Source organism: Osmia lignaria, chromosome 9 (genome assembly GCF_051020975.1).
Source record: "Osmia lignaria lignaria isolate PbOS001 chromosome 9, iyOsmLign1, whole genome shotgun sequence".
In the NCBI taxonomy this organism is placed as follows: Eukaryota; Metazoa; Arthropoda; class Insecta; order Hymenoptera; family Megachilidae; genus Osmia; species Osmia lignaria.
Genome location: NC_135040.1, coordinates 12,792,247 through 12,805,345, shown reverse-complemented (window position 1 = coordinate 12,805,345; position 13,099 = coordinate 12,792,247). Strand labels below are relative to the sequence as shown.

The following is a 13,099-nucleotide window of genomic DNA, read 5'->3' as shown; positions in this document are numbered from 1 at the left end:
TACTGATCCCAACAGGAAAATGCTTTCTGTCAGAATAACTCGAATAAAATTGCGGTAGCTTAGTAACAGTGAAGGTAGCGCCACCTTCGTGATTAACGAACACAATGAAAAAGAAATTATGCGTAATAGATATACATATGTACATTTTTTAAATTTCATAGATGGAAGATAAGTTCTATGGATGTTCGCTACAAAGAATTTTCCTTTTATAATGTTACGTCGAGTAGACTAAACGTAAATTATTTGTCGCATTTTTAGTTAGCAGAAATTGATGTTAGAAGTTTAATAACATCTTTTAAACTTCGGTTCACGAGAACGAATACTTAACAAATACTCATGATTTGCCATCTATCGGCAATATCTTTGAAACAAGAATAGATGTTTTTACTTTTTTGTTTGTTAGGTGGTCATTGAAATGAAAACAGCTGATTGTTTCATTTTGACGTTGTTCGGTGAACATAAAAGTGCAAGTAGATATCGCAATACGTTTATGACAGTTTTAAGTCGTTATGATTGATACTTGCCAATATACCTTATAAATTCTATTATCACCAAGTATTCTACACAATTAAAAATAATATTATCATCTAAGTATATACAGTAGTTACTTAAATTATGGCCAGTTCAGTTAGTAGCACTGGTAATGGTTATAATTTTAAAGTAGTTTTACTTGGTGAAGGATGCGTTGGAAAAACTTCAGTTGCATTGCGTTATGTTGATGGCAAATTTAATGATAAACATATCAGCACGCTACAGGTAAGATATGTTTACATTTTTCCTGCTTATGCTTTTATCTTTCTGCTTTATATTTATTTCTATTATGGTTATAACTTTTATCAAGTTACATTGAAAGTTTTATTTCTTAGGCTTCATTTTTAAATAAAAAACTAACTGTCAATGATAAAAAAGTAAATTTAGCGATATGGGACACGGCTGGTCAAGAAAAATTTCATGCATTAGGACCAATCTATTATAGAATGTCTAATGGTGCCATTTTAGTTTACGATATCACAGATGAAGATACATTTCAAAAGGTAAATAATTTTATTTTTTTTTTAAATTGTTCCTTTATCCATTTATCATTCGCATTAATATTGATTTTGTAGGTAAAAAATTGGGTTAAAGAACTCAAGAAAATGTTAGGCAGTGAAATTTGTTTAGCAATAGCAGGAAATAAAGTAGATCTTGAAAAGAACAGAAGTGTTTCCATTCAAGAAGCAGAAGAGTAAGTATTTTTTATTACTTTCATGTTATAAAAATTCTTGTAACATGAAATCTCATTACCAGATATGCTAAACAAGTTGGAGCCATGCATTATCATACTTCTGCCAAGTTAAGTCAAAATATTGAAGAAATGTTTTTGGACTTGACACAACGTATGATACAACATGCAGATGAAGCAGAACAGAAGTCTACATTAACTAGAACAAATAGTACACGCCGTAATGTTGTTGTAGTTGAAGATGAGGCTGAAGAAAGACAATATGCTAAAAGTTCCTGTTGTGGTGGTTCTTCACAAGCATCTTAATTTTCAGATACTTGTTCTAAACTTGGTTCTAATTTTAAATATGTATATATAATATATATGTATATTGCCTATCTCATAGGCTACTATATTTTTTTTAAATTGATTTTTTCGATAAAATCATCAAATGATTGCATTAATAATCATGAAATAGCATAAAGAAATTTCTTTCAGCTGCATTGGTACAATGTAAAAAATAATACTACAACGTTTTAGTACAGAACCAAATATGTTCTCCATTTGAGCTTTATGGTTTAAGTGACCACTATCTATTGTTATTTCATATTTATAAAATATTTATATATTACTGTTGTTTTCTTTTTTAAATAACATTTTGTTGTACTAAATAAATTAATAATTGATAAGTGTTGAATGATATTGCAGTACTAAAAAAAAGCAACATTCTTATAGGAGTATGAGCATCAACAAACCTTGATTTTTTTATAATTATAATTACTGAACATTTTCCACAATGCGAAAATTTTATACACGCGAAAAGATTTAATCGAATATTATTCTTATAACATCTAAAAAATTCCCAATGATGTAATTTCATATACCAACATCAACCAACAATGTAACAATGTAAATATTAATATTAGTGATTTTACTGTACAAAGACTATAAAGGAAATGACTGACGTGCTACACATTATGTCATTAAATTTTTACTATTTCATTTTTTTTCTTAAAAGGAAAAATACGATGATCTAGGAATAAATACAAAGCCTAAGTAATTTAACTTAGCGCGCGATAAGAAATACTAATTATATTTTGGGAATTGATTTTTATGTATTTTAGTATTTTATTACATTGATAGAGCCTCAGTCGACTCATAAACCAAATATCTTGTTACTCATATATGTCATATAGCTAGAAGATTTATTACAATTAACAGATGTATGTATTTCTGTCATATAAACGTATGTATGTATATTCAAATACTATTGTGTTTTAATAAAAAGTTAATTAACATATACACATATTTAATATAATGTTATTCTTGGAGATGTTTTGTTTGATAGTTCACAATTTAGATTAGTTTATAATTAGTTACAACTTAAATGATTTACTAATTACATGCATAAGATTTGTAAGACTAAAATATAATCTCTATTCTATCACAGGTACATATATGGATTATAATCATCCACACATCTATTTATGATAACAACATAAGTATGTTTCACCGAATGATTCACTATTTTTTTATAACATTATTTCAATCCTAGCGAAAAATCTATGAATGAATTATCGACGAATGTTCGAAAATAAAAAATTTTAAATATCAAAAAGAATGATTAAAAAATCAGTATAGTGTAACGTACATATTATGACACATTAATTATTCCTAGTTTTTGTATAAATAATTATTCTTTATTACAGTACTTTAACTATATCAATAATAACAAGGAATGTAATTGGACTGTATCAGTTCTATATAGGTCTGGGTTAGTCTTGTTTTAGAACAAATAATGTATCAGGCATTAGCCTCTATTTTATCCCAGAAACCCATAATGGCAGGACTATTTAAAAGAATGTACAGAGATACAATTTGATGATAGAAAGATAAGTGTAAGTCTTTCACCTTTGAAGTAAGACCAGATATTATATGCTAAATATTACATTACACAATACCCTGACTGATTTTAGTCTAATTATTAAATTATCGTAGTAATACGTAACAGCTTTAATAATTTTTCATTATTATCTTAAATTAAAAAATAAGCATTTTCTTTTTCTGTATAAATTTGTTAATTTATAGTTTGCCGTTAACATTTAAAATTATAGACGAAACATTACATAAGCATGCTAACCATACAGAGATTCTGTTATACGAGATTACCGTAGAAGCAACAAATTTTATTATAAACTGAAATTTAATTTTGTAGTGTACTGCGATAGTTTAAAAAATTCGTTAAGATTCTAAATATTTATATAGTTAAAAGAACAATTTCATTTAATAAGGCTAAAGTTGTATACATTAGTATTAATTTTTCTGTATGTATATTATACACAACTTCGATACAAAGGATGCCACATACTATTAATAATTACTAATTCATTACCGTATATCGCTTTGGCTATACTAATCAACTATAACAAGATGTAATCATTATGACTTTCTATAAATCTTGTCATGTTCATTTCTCTTTAAGTTAAAATTATGCGAGCAAGGCATCCTGTACATCATACTTCTACCAATATAAGTTATTACGTAATATTTATTCCTAAATAATCCTACGTTTTATAATTGTATGACATTTTCACATATCTTTGGTATACCATTAATTTTCACGTAACTTTATACATTTTTAAATTATAAAGTATCCAGAGTTATTTCAGTGCCTAATATTTTCATTCTGAAATTATCGTATCAATTTATTAAAATCTTGTGCAAGCTGTATAACTAAGTGCTATTTGTGACATTATTTAGGTATGCAAATATTTCTCTATCTGTATATTTGAATATAAAAATATTTTAATCAACAAAGTACGGATGTTATAATGAAATATTAATATTACACACGAATTGTTACGTTCGTTATTTAAGTTCCAACAAGTTTGATATGACTCCGAAGATGTAGAATTAATAAATGAGATTTATCATTTTTTATGTATATATTAAGATGAAAGGTCTCGGGTAAAACTGATAAATGAAATTTCTTAGTTTTGTACACTAACAATAAGATGAAAGTCGCAAGAAACTTGGCGAACTTGTCATTAAAAATCCTATAAAATTTTCTTCGAAGTTGCTTTATGTAAATTTATACAATATCAAACTCGGCAGCCAAATTTATAGGACTTCTGATCTAAAACACATATTAGAAAGTACTAATTCTGTTTTAAATTAGGCCTTTAGTATTCGGTTCTACGCATATTTTTTCTTTAAATAATAAATATTTTATCTTGATGAATAAATAAAAAATCTATGAATTGATTAATGGGACCTATTGCGGAAAGCGACATTCCACGTGATGGCGGAGCTCTGACAAGATTTGGACCAAATACAACAGCGAGATTACTTGATGTCATTTTGTTTAAGTCACATCTATCCATTACCTATTGTAAATAACGTATTATATCGTAACATGATAATTTGTTCAAGGTAAAAAATAATTATTAAGATAATGATATCTTACCCTAGATAAAAATTGTACAATATATTTTAAGAGCTGATAATTATCTTCCGGAAGTTTTTCGAGTACTAATATTTTTACCCTTCTTGGACGTTCATCTTTTGATAGAGCTAAAATATTAGTACTTAAATATTTTTACATCCATAAATTATACATACATAAATTATAAGTTTAATATTTACCTTGAAATTGTGTTATTTCATCATATAATTCATATGTCATAAGGGGTTCATCTAATTCGCGAAGAAACGTTTTAAGAAGAACTGCCGCTATATGTGGATCTCCTTGGAAATCAACAGGTAACCCTTGATTACAACGACTCTGAAGTTCTTTAATTACTGCTACATTAGCTGATCTTCTAAATATTCCTTCTGTTTCTAATGCTTCAAACGGTATTAAAAGTATTAATCATTGTTTTTATAATACGATATATATATATATAAAAGTTATAAAATGATTGCACATACCATCAGGTGTATCAAGAAATTCTACACACTGCCGCACTATGGCTGGTATAGGGTCACCATTGTTATTTTCTTTAATAAAAAGGAGACTTGCTCCAAATTGAGTGGTACCAACTGGTGTTGTTACCGTACTCTGAGGTGGACTTGTTGGTAAATTTTTTTTGTTCTTTAACATTAGCTGTTCATTGTGTCTAAGAAAAAATATAATTAATTAATTAATAGCACAAGTGTTTCATCATTATTAAAATTATAAAGAAAATGCTTACTCTATTACTTGAGGAGGTATAATAAGCTGATCAAGATTAATGTATTGTGCTAATTCTTCTAAATAATTGACATACATCATCTTCCGACCAAACTTTGCACTAAATTAAAATAAAATAATATTTAGTATAATGGTCTCAGCTAAGCATTCATTAATTAAAAGTAACGGAAAATCAGTTACCTAATGGCTGGCTTAAATATTTGCCATACAATTCTAATAAAGTTGGTTGGATGGACTAAATACAAAGCTTTTAAATTCTTTTTATACTTTCTGTCAAAAGCTTTATATGCTTGCCATAACCAAGATAATGGTGGTTTGTTTTTCGAGGTAAGACCATAGTGAAAGTAAATTAAACTATAGTCTTGTTCTACAAAGGTGTCTAAAGTATGCGTGAGATACCTATTGAATAATTGTAATATTACAAAATTTATTATCAGAATACTTAACTCCAATAGATCTATTTATATGAACAAACCTTAAGAGTTTAGCATGATTAAATGTTTCTTTTCCTACGGGAGGTAATTTACACGCAGATACTACTATTATTTTACGACCAGCGCTATCATCACCAACCACCTCTACAATGCCATGTCTTGCAATATCAAGATAGTCTTCTTCATCCGCAAGTTCACCGTCCAGCGCAGCAAGATCCTCTGCTGCTCATTGCAAAAGATGGTTTTCATAATAATTTCTTATTAAACATTTTCTTTCTTGCTCTTTTAAATTTTTTTTACAAAATATACATACAAAATAATTCAATAAGAATAAATGAAAAATCATGTAACCCTCGCTTCTGTGTGCTGTTATACCATGCAATAATAAACTGTACAATGATCTACATAATTCACCTGCTAAGCCCCAAATGCCATGACATTTAGTGGCTACTAACAGAAGATAAAAGGTCACACACCAGATTCGATAACTGGAGCATCTACTAAAGCTTCTTCAAAGTTTTCTTCAATTGTCCCATCGCTTACTGGACTCTCCAAATAATCTATGCCAGTACCTGCACCACTGCTAATCAAATCCAACTTTTCTTCTAAAAGCTGTACAGCTACAAAATGGATTATTTTAATTATATTCTACAATAATTATGGAAAACTATTAAGATTTGAATTTAAAATAAGGATTTATACGTAAATACAATAAAAATAATAGCAATACAAGTAATTGGTTTGAATTCACAGTGTTCATAAATGAAATGGTAACAATGAAAATAATGAATTATTTTGTATAGTTTGTAGTTAATAATTTGCTTTTGTATCTTACCATTATTTGAGGTGGATTGTAACTCGGTATCATCGAACTCCAAGTTGGGCTCATAATCATGATAATCTGACAAACTTGGGTATGGGTCTTCGACGTCATTAGCTATTGCTATCGTACAAACAGAAGTATGCGCATTATTTTACTGTACCAAATATGTTTCAATGAATCACAGAACACTACACTGATCATAAGGAATTCTTTACTTGATCAATGATTTTGCTTTTATAAACAGATACATAAAAGTAACTAAAGTAAGAATTAAAAGATAAGTTTGCATAAGAAATATAATAAATTGATGGCTCGGATACACTCGCGGTTTCTTATTTTTTTTCGATCGCATTACACGGTGTATTATTTCAAATAAATATTTCGTAGCATTTTAAACCGTGTTTACAAACCACTATATGCAGTGATAAAACTCAAGAAAACAACAGATTTTCTACCGTTATTACAGTATGCATTTCAGCTAAGTAAGATAACTATATCAAGTTACAATCAGAACTTGAAATATTATTAATACGCACTATCGTGTCAATACGCGAATTATTCGTCACTTATCGATGTGCATTTCCACATAGCAGACTGAGATCCATCGTGAAATGTTTTTCTCGCTAGAACGAACAAAAAAAAAAATATGTCCATGCCAGGTGAACATTTACAATCACGATGTTTTCAACGATATTTATACTTGACGTGACGTTTATTTGACACCTAAGGTAGCGTCAACAATCGCGACAAGGCTCACCTGTCAAAGTTCGTGTCGGGCTTAGCGTCGGTTGATAGTCTGCTTCCATTTTCTGGCAACTGCGCGATTAAACAGTGCCGGGATTCAATTACGGGACTTTTATGGACCCTGATTTACAATCGGACAACGTTTTTCTTCTCGAACGACATTATCCTGACGCGGTATGGCAAAGCAGCCTATTCACGTCACGCTTTCATTTGTTGTGTCGCTAATTGTAATTCGTAGTCACTCGTCACTCCCTTTCCCCACTGCTGGATTAACGAATATCTTCATGCTTATTCCTATTGGTCGGTCGTATACAATCGTCTTTCGTTCATTTCGCACATGATGGCGTAAGCGCTCTTCTGCCGAGCGTCGAGCGTGTATATCCAGTGACTTTTTTATTTAGTATACTCTTCTACATATACCGCAGTTCACCAGAGTCCATAACTGCGACGCGCAGGTTGGAAGATGGTGGGGGAACGCAGCGAGCTCTCTGCTAATCGCTTTCCACTTCGTTTGGGAGTATCGCCAATCAGGGCGAAGATGCGTACTAGAGATGCGCGAAAAACGAAAATTGGTCTTTTCGTAGTTATGGACTCTGGTGAACTGCGGTATACATAGTATATCCTTATTTCTTTCTTCTTTTAGCTGCTCGTGTATTTTTGTTCGCTATGTATGTATGTATATGATTACTAGATGAGAAACAAGCGGTAAAGCAGCATTTCATTGGCGGTGGCATCTTCTGAACTTAGCTGAGATGCGCGAAACGAGCACATTCCCTCCTGGCGGGAACTATACCTTTGTAATACAAATGACGCTCGCTAAAAATATAAAAATCATGTGTTATATGTATTTAAATGTTAAATTAAGATATTACTTATATATTTTATAAATAAATAAATATCTAATTATAAATCATTTAGACGCTATACAGTTGACTTTTTAATTAAATGATTTTGAATCACTTTCAAAATACATCTACTAAACTTCTATGCAAATTATATCATTGATTGTATATTATAGCCTTATAAAAGATTAACTTTATTTGCAATAGAGTTATACAGGTTTATAAGGATTTCTACAAAATGTTAAACTGAACATATGCTTTTAGTTTAATGTTGTACAGTTTGCTTTTAATTACATATGTTGTACAATTCCATTTGTTAGGCACACATGATTGTAAAAATCATTATAGTACTTTTTCAAATAAAGTTGAAAAGACTAGTATTGAAGATATTAAATATGTTCATTTATTTAATAAATCCTAATCCTCAAAATAAATTGTTATAATGAATTCACTTTTGAGAAAACATTTATTTTCTACGCTTTTCAATTAGGGCTTTAATTATATTGTATTTGAAATGTTTAAAACGTTTTTGTGACATACATCTTACTACTATATATATAATTGCATTTTAATATTCAGTAATACACAAAAATATTCTTGTATGGTAGCATATTAATTTAAATAAAGCATAAAAATAATTTATTAACATTCATTCATGTCCTTATTTAAATGGCAATGATGATTAAAATATTATATTACCTACTTATGTTTTATAATTACATATATGAAGATTTACAGAGAAGTATATTACGTTGCTATTCATGTAATTGTTATTGTATTTTTACATTTAATTAACTGTTTATGTAGCTAACATTTAAGCCTAAAAATTGGCAGCTTGTTTCGATGTACACAACTGTTACTGTAAAATGTTATGTATTGAACATGTAGCAAGGGAATAATTTCAAATTTTCTAATTTCAAATGTAATATCGTTTTCTAATTTTCCTTGTATTTCATATAAAATTTTACATTGTTATGACTTATTAAAATGTTATAATTCTTCATACAGTTTGTTTACCAGTCTCTTTGTAAACATAAAAATAGATTTATACATTTTATTTAATGAGAGAATATACATATCATGTATATCTATCCTAACATCATTCATTATTGCAATGAGGAAACACTGCAATGTTGTAATGAAAAAGATATTATTTCTTGTCTGATACTCTACTAAATTTACAAAATACAACATTTTATGTTTGCAATAAGTCCTCGTATGTATTACAGTTTGATTGGTTTATATATAAAGGCAGAATGTTCTTTGTGATAACTTATTTCATAATTATGGTTTATATTTGCAGTGACAAAATATATACGTATTCATAAATTTTTTTTTCAAATCCATATGTCACATTGTATTTCTGTACAGAATGCACAATATATGTGCAAGAATCTATATAATTATATAAATATTATTAATCGTGATATTATTCATGATTTAACTTATCTTAAACATTAAGCATCGAGGACTGAGGTCATTTATATTACAATTCCTTGCAATTTGACTATTTAAAAAAAGTTCATGATATATGATACATAAAGATGTTATACTGTAAATAAACAAATATTAAAACCATATATAAATAACGTTTATAGATTTAAATAAATACGATTTATAAAAGTCACAGGTGTAAATTTAAGCAGTTGATCTTGTTCACAAAAAATCTAGTAGTGAATGACCTATAATTCAATTCATGATTCAGCATATTGTAAAAATTGTATGAAACAAAATTTGATTTATGTAACTTGATTTCGTATAAGATCTGTTTCTTATTTACAGTATAATTAATTTAATGGTATATTAAAATTGATTAATGAAAATATAGGATGGAGCATATGTACAAAGGCTGTGGATTCCTATTAAACCGAATATTTAGGACCACATTTTTTAATTGGTGTTAATCTGAGGCCTTTAGCCAACATTTGAGCTTCAAGGTCACGATCTTCATCTTGATACCTAAAAGAAAAGTATGTTTCCATTAACTGCTAAATGTTATAACTAGAGTATGAATATAATAACTTCTGTACCTTGTGCAGACAAAACATCATTGAAATTAATATGGAGATCAATTAATATCACAAATGCGTATGATTGTTAATTTAAATATTGCTTTTTATGATTCAAAAGCAGATTAAAAAGTGTGCTACATACTCTTATTCCTGTTTAAAAATTTAAACAAGTAATAGTTCTTATATTTTTAAACAGCAACTTTATATAAATCCTCATTTCTACAGCCTTCTGCGGTATAGATATGTGTTTAGGAAATAATTATCATAAACACATAAAAAGATGTTATTTTATTTTTTTCATCAAAATAACTACTAAAGGATAGTTTTAAATTGAACAATGGTTATATTACTATAATTCTAATGATGTTATATTTTTAATCTTGTACATGATTAAAGATAATTTTAAGTACAACAAAAATATTTTCATTCATACAACAATACTACAATATAGTTATGTATATAATACATCACTTTATCACAATGCAAAAAATGCTTAGAATGTAACAGAAAAAGAATTGTGTATACATGAATAACATGCACAATTAGATTGTGACAAAAATTTTAAAATGACTGGAAAAAAGAAGTTTAAAATATAATCCTCTTATGACATGCTTTTATAGCATGCATTATAATTTGGTAGCTGTAACAAGACGAACATTAACTACCATAACAAAAATAAAGCAAACAAAATACAGTGAAATGTAATAAAAAAGATTTAAAAATAGATTCTTTGATATGTATGTATAATTATATTGCAAATAATTAAATAACAACGCTATAAAAGCTAAGCGTTTGTTTAATATTGCCTATGAAATTAAAAAAAAAATATCACGATTTGAAAAGCGTTAAATGCTCCCTGTAAAAGTTAACAAATAATTCTATTAAGTTAGTAAAAAACACATACGCGATTAAAATGACTGTCAGAGTGAACACAAATGACGAGTTGTTGAAATTATGAGTAAAAAAATTAGGTACGTGCGAGGAGCAGGCAACTGTATATTTAGGAAAAGAAGTTAATGTTTGGCATGTAGATTTACACCACCTTTGTCGCTCTTCTTCTAAAAGGGCAATGAGTGAATCTCGCTTCGCGACTATTTCCAGCATTTCAGTTAAAATTTCCCCTTCCTTTTTCACGTCATCACTGGTCTTTTTGTTATCTGTAATGTTTAAATATATCTTCAGCTTTGACATTCCTTTAGGAAATATTTAAAGACATATACTTGTAGTTATAATAATAATAAAGTATTAACCATCATCAGCTAAGCGTTCTCTCAATTCCTGCTGCAATCTTTCATGACGATCTTCAAGTTGAACTTCCTGAGCTCTAACTAAAAGTTCCTTTTCATATCTACGCAGTTCTGTGCGTTCTTTCATAAGATCAAACCACTCTCTAAGCAAATCTGCTTCTTCTCGATCGGAGCATTCTGAATATTAAAAGTATAATTTATTTTTCAATCTGTATTAAAATCTTTGATGATAACAATAATGTTTGTTCTTACCGCCTTCTCCACGGAGAGCCTTTTCAACGCTAACACCTCTGCTTTCTAATTCTCTTTGCTTAACTTCCGTTTCTTCTAATTTTCTTTGTATCTCTTGAGCCATACGTAATCTTCAAAATATTTATAAATGTTACTTACTTGTTATATATTAGTTGAAAATAGAGAACTTGTTATATTCTGAAATACTGATCTATTTAGAACATGAAATATTTTTCTTGTATACCTTTTTAATTGTGCTTGTCTAGCTATTCGTTTTGTAGTTTTTGTTTTACGTGAAATGCTATTGCATGAACCTTCAGTTACTGTAGCTTTATGCATGCAAGATGTTGACACTGCAGTTGTTTTTGTATCATCTTCTGATAAACTGTCATCTGTTAAATGAAAATGTGTATTAAATATATAAAATGCATATTTATCACTTGTGAAACAAGTGTTATATGTTATTCATACCTGATACATGTGTAGTGGGAATAGTATAATTAAGGGGCGGCGGTGGAATTGGAGGTGCATTTTCGTTCAGGAAGTTTCTAGTGAGCATACCCTCGCAGACACTTTTTGGTCTCGTGTTAGTCTTTGGTGGTACAATTTTATCAAGCTGAAAAAAATGGATTCATTATAATATTGATTCCTTGTACTGTTCGTTATAGACAAAGAAAAATTAGTTTGATTCTGGAAATTAACACATTATTTTAACACTGAAAACGAAAACTGCAATAAAAGATATTAAAGCTTACATAAAATTAATGCAGTTATAGAATACACACGTACACTCGGATACTACTCAATTACAGCAAATAATATAATATTCTAAGTTATATCAATTTCTGTTTGATAAAGTAATGTCATGAATTTGTATAGAAGAAAAGAAATTAAAATAGCAATTTTCAAATAACTCATAATAAACTACTATTTACATTTTATCTTTCTATTTATATTAGAAACAGAATAAAAATAATCAAAGCACACTACAAAAAATGAACATACTGAAATGGCAATATATACATATGATACAATTTAACATGCTTGTTTTTTAACGGTGGTTATTATAGAAAGGATTGAAAATTCTATACTGCAAAAATAAAGTACAATAGCTTATGCCAATCAATATGTTACCGTTTTAAAGCAGACGAGAAAATGCAGCAAACGAAAATAAAATTATAGTACCTGCACAATATACAATAACGAATACAAATAGTGGCATAAGAAAGCTAATACTGGAAAAATTAGTATCAATGACTTATGAGTTGCTTACATCTGACCCTTCCGAATACGATTTATATAACTGAAACATTTTAGAATCCAATTAGTTTAGAAACAGTCAAGAGTATATCTACACTGTACAGCAGAAGAGA

The 13,099-nt window shown here is 28.6% G+C and overlaps 3 protein-coding genes across 18 annotated transcripts in view; 1 reads left to right on the top strand and 2 right to left on the bottom strand.

The window, feature by feature from the left end:
• Nucleotides 1-176: 176 nt before the first annotated feature.
• Nucleotides 177-2,501, top strand: Rab21 (RAS oncogene family member Rab21). Its single transcript, XM_034333699.2, has 4 exons — nt 177-756; nt 867-1,034; nt 1,107-1,225; nt 1,288-2,501. The coding sequence occupies exons 1-4, from the start codon at nt 616-618 to the stop codon at nt 1,526-1,528; spliced, it is 669 nt and encodes a 222-aa protein (XP_034189590.1). The 5' UTR covers nt 177-615; the 3' UTR covers nt 1,529-2,501.
• Nucleotides 2,502-2,619: 118 nt separating this feature from the next.
• On the bottom strand, nt 2,620-7,745 carry RhoGAP68F (Rho GTPase activating protein at 68F). 2 transcript variants are annotated; one of them, XM_034333607.2, is made up of 10 exons: nt 7,408-7,744; nt 6,663-6,770; nt 6,304-6,447; nt 5,869-6,049; nt 5,574-5,792; nt 5,395-5,493; nt 5,132-5,319; nt 4,847-5,047; nt 4,668-4,774; nt 2,620-4,587 (listed from the first exon to the last, which is right to left on the bottom strand). In XM_034333607.2, exons 1-10 carry the CDS (start codon nt 7,454-7,456, stop codon nt 4,414-4,416), a joined length of 1,470 nt encoding a protein of 489 aa, XP_034189498.1. In that variant the 5' UTR covers nt 7,457-7,744; the 3' UTR covers nt 2,620-4,413. The 2 variants fall into 2 exon arrangements, with proteins under 2 accessions (XP_034189498.1, XP_034189504.1); XM_034333613.2 differs by lacking the exon at nt 6,304-6,447 and having other exon boundaries at nt 7,408-7,745.
• Nucleotides 7,746-8,839: 1,094 nt separating this feature from the next.
• Nucleotides 8,840-13,099, bottom strand: part of Mical (Molecule interacting with CasL) — a 42,951-nt gene continuing 38,691 nt past the window's right edge. For 5 of the 15 annotated variants that reach the window (XM_034332374.2, XM_076690290.1, XM_076690288.1 and 2 more), the window contains 6 exons: nt 13,000-13,029; nt 12,198-12,342; nt 11,971-12,118; nt 11,748-11,857; nt 11,499-11,672; nt 10,978-11,405 (listed from right to left, as the gene is read on the bottom strand). In XM_034332374.2, coding sequence (XP_034188265.2) covers nt 11,077-11,405; nt 11,499-11,672; nt 11,748-11,857; nt 11,971-12,118; nt 12,198-12,342; nt 13,000-13,029 — 936 coding nt within the window. In that variant the 3' untranslated portion in view covers nt 10,978-11,076. Of the gene's footprint in view, nt 10,196-10,806; nt 11,406-11,498; nt 11,673-11,747; nt 11,858-11,970; nt 12,119-12,197; nt 12,343-12,911; nt 13,030-13,099 lie in introns of those variants that run through there. The other 10 variants (XM_034332365.2, XM_076690286.1, XM_076690294.1 and 7 more) reach the window with 9 other exon arrangements.